At 38.3% G+C, this 2,999-nt stretch overlaps 1 protein-coding gene across 1 annotated transcript; it reads right to left on the bottom strand.

Annotated features, from left to right (window-relative positions):
- Nucleotides 1-453: 453 nt before the first annotated feature.
- LOC107494943 (extensin-like) lies at nt 454-900 on the bottom strand. The gene has a single exon (XM_016115985.1). It carries the CDS (start codon nt 898-900, stop codon nt 454-456), a length of 447 nt encoding a protein of 148 aa, XP_015971471.1.
- Between the last annotated feature and the right edge of the window lie 2,099 nt (nt 901-2,999).

The following is a 2,999-nucleotide window of genomic DNA, read 5'->3' as shown; positions in this document are numbered from 1 at the left end:
AAATGTGGTTGACAATGCGGTGTAATTGAGCACGTTCATATCCTAGGGCTTTGTGAGTGGGTGTGATGCCATCAATTAAAGAAACATGTTCACAAATGTGAGCCAATGCATCAAGATAAGAAATTCCAACACCTTCATCCCACTTAACCGAAGTGTAAGCACAAGGCCCAACATCAGTATACTTCAATGCATCACTGACAGTTTCATTATTTAAAAAGATGTCTCTGCCCTTAACATAAGAATGCACACTTCCTTCATGATAAGTCATGTTCGCATAAAATTCTTTGACCAACTGAGGATATACAGGTTTTTTGATGTCAAAAAGGTGATTCCAGTCTAAAAATTCCAAGTTTTCAACAAAAGGAAAACCTTTCTTTTTCAAATCAGGTAAATCAGCCAGAAAAGATGGACATAGAGTACGATACTTAATAACTCCCTCATAGAAATCGTGGTTCATGGCAGATTTGAAACGATGGGGTTAAAGTCTGAGTGAGATGTCATATATTGTGATTTGTGAGCAAAAGGATCAACTTCTGGTTCTCTAACAGATGAGAGAGGAACTCGAGCTTTACCTCTTTGAGAACGTGATGGAACAGACCTAGATTTTGGTTGTGTGGACTCAGGTGGAGGTTCTGGTGCTGCAGGTCGCTTTCCTTTGGATGAACTCGGTTTCGATGAACCTGGCTTGGATGGTGTGACTTTCGGTGGTGGCGTTGGCTTGGCAGAGGCAGGGAACCTTGAAGTGTTCTTGGTCCGAGCCATGGGGTCACAGCGAGGAGGAGAGGTGGGAGGAGAAGGAGATGGAGTGAAGGTTTTGTCTTGTGAGCGAGTGGAAGGTTTGGATGGAAGTTTATACAGCTTTTCACGAGGAGGTTTGTGAGCAATGGTTTTCTTCCTCATTTGGTGGTTTTGATTTAGGAAGAAAGAGAGTGATAGGGGTAGTGGTGAGAACCGAAGGGATAGAGGAGGAGTTATGGAGGGAAGAGAGTTATGTTGGTAACCGTACCCAAAAGCAAATTTCCAAAACCATGCAACTGCATCACCATTTGACAAGACTTGAAAAGACATGACATCATAAAGGAAAGGATTTTATTTGATTTTTAAATTAAAACAGGAAATTAATTTTAAATTTTGAAAGGCAATCAGAATTAAATTGAAACACTTTTTGGACCAAAGTCAAAAATTAAGTTAGCCAAAAAAGAAACTTTTCGGGCCATTAAACAAAAATTTTAAGAAAACTTAAACACACACTTAAACATAAGAATGTAACATTCATATTGGGCCCAGATGTGGTTTGAACAAATGAGACACATAGGACTGCCCAGATCTGAAATGAGGTTGGCCCAGAATGATTTTTCACTAGCAATAAGCCCAGAACACGCTGACTAGAAGGAAACATTCATCATCTGCCCAGAATTGTCTCATACCTGTTTATGAGACAAAAAGCTCCAGCAAGAACATCAGCACTTTTCAAACAAGGAGTCATAACTCAAAATTCCTAGACAGGTTCTAAGCAAGCAAAATCTATCCTCAGCTAATGGTTTTGTAAAAATATCTGCTAATTGCTCTTCTGATTTAACAAATTGAATGCAAATATCCCCCTTTTGGACATGTTCTCTTATGGAGTGAAATTTCACTTCAATATGCTTAGTCCTAGAGTGCAAAACTGGATTTTTAGAAATATTAATGGCACTCATATTATCACACATCAAGGGTATATTTTCAGCCTTTAATTTGTAATCAGCAAGCTGTGTTTTTAACCATAAAAGCTGAGAACAACAAGAAGAAGCAGCTATATACTCAGCCTCTGCAGTGGATAGGGCCACTGTTGGTTGCTTCTTACTTGACCAAACATTTAAGGACTTTCCAAGGAAGCAACATAAACCAGAAGTGCTCCTTCTATCAACTCTGTCACCAGCAAAGTCTGCATCACAATAACCAACTGCAGAAAAATCATCAGTCTTAGGATACCAAAGACCAAAGTTGGATGTGCCATGAACATATCTAATGATCCTTTTAACAGCAGAAAGATGTGACTCTTTTGGTTTGGATTGGAACCTAGAACACAATCCAACACTTTGCACAATATTGGGTCTAGAGGAAGTTAAGTACATAAGAGAACCAATCATACCTCTGTACCTAGTCTCATCAACATCTTTCTCATTTTCTCCCTTATCTAATTTAGAATTCGGGTGCATGGGAGTTCCCATGGGTTTGGCATTATCAAGACCAAATTTCTTAACTAATTCCTTGGTATACTTTTCTTGATGAATGAAAATACCATTTTCAGTTTGTTTAATTTGTAGCCCAAGGAAAAAATTAAGTTCACCCATCATACTCATGTCAAATTCACTTGTCATGAGCTTTCCAAATTCAGTACAAAGGGATTCATTTGCTGATCCAAAAATAATTTCATCAACATATATTTGGACTAAGATAAAAGAATCATTAGAATTCTTGATAAATAGAGTTGTATCAGTGGTGCCTCTTTGAAAACTATTTTTCAAAAGAAAAGAGCTAAGTCTCTCATACCAAGCTCTAGGAGCTTGTCTTAAACCATAGAGAGCTTTAGACAATTTAAAAACATGATTAGAATGCTCTTTATTTTCAAAACCAGGAGGCTGCTCCACATAAACTTCTCTATCTATCACACCATTCAAAAATGCACATTTCACATCCATTTGATATAATTTAAAACCAAATAATGCAGCATAAGCTGAGAGAAGTCTTATGGCTTCCATTCGGGCAACAGGGGCAAAGGATTCATCAAAGTCTATTCCTTCTTCTTGGTCATATCCTTGTGCCACTAGTCCTTTCTAGTGGAAGACCTAGTTTGCACTCCATGAGAGACATCCCCAATGACAAATTCCTCAGGATAATTCTTTAAGAACCTCCATTCACGAGGTCCAGTGGACTTGGAGGCAGATTCGGTCACCAATGGAATCTGTATGCTGCTGTTTGCAGAATTTCCTTCAGATTCATGAGACAAAATGGAATTG

Source organism: Arachis duranensis, chromosome 6 (assembly GCF_000817695.3).
Source record: "Arachis duranensis cultivar V14167 chromosome 6, aradu.V14167.gnm2.J7QH, whole genome shotgun sequence".
Lineage (NCBI taxonomy): Eukaryota > Viridiplantae > Streptophyta > Magnoliopsida > Fabales > Fabaceae > Arachis > Arachis duranensis.
Note: the sequence above shows the minus strand (reverse complement) of the source record. Positions and strands in the feature narration are given on the sequence as shown.

Bases quoted from the DNA above. Each gene is read 5' to 3' on its own strand.
- LOC107494943 (XM_016115985.1), bottom strand. From the start codon at position 900: ATGAGGAAGAAAACCATTGCTCACAAACCTCCTCGTGAAAAGCTGTAT.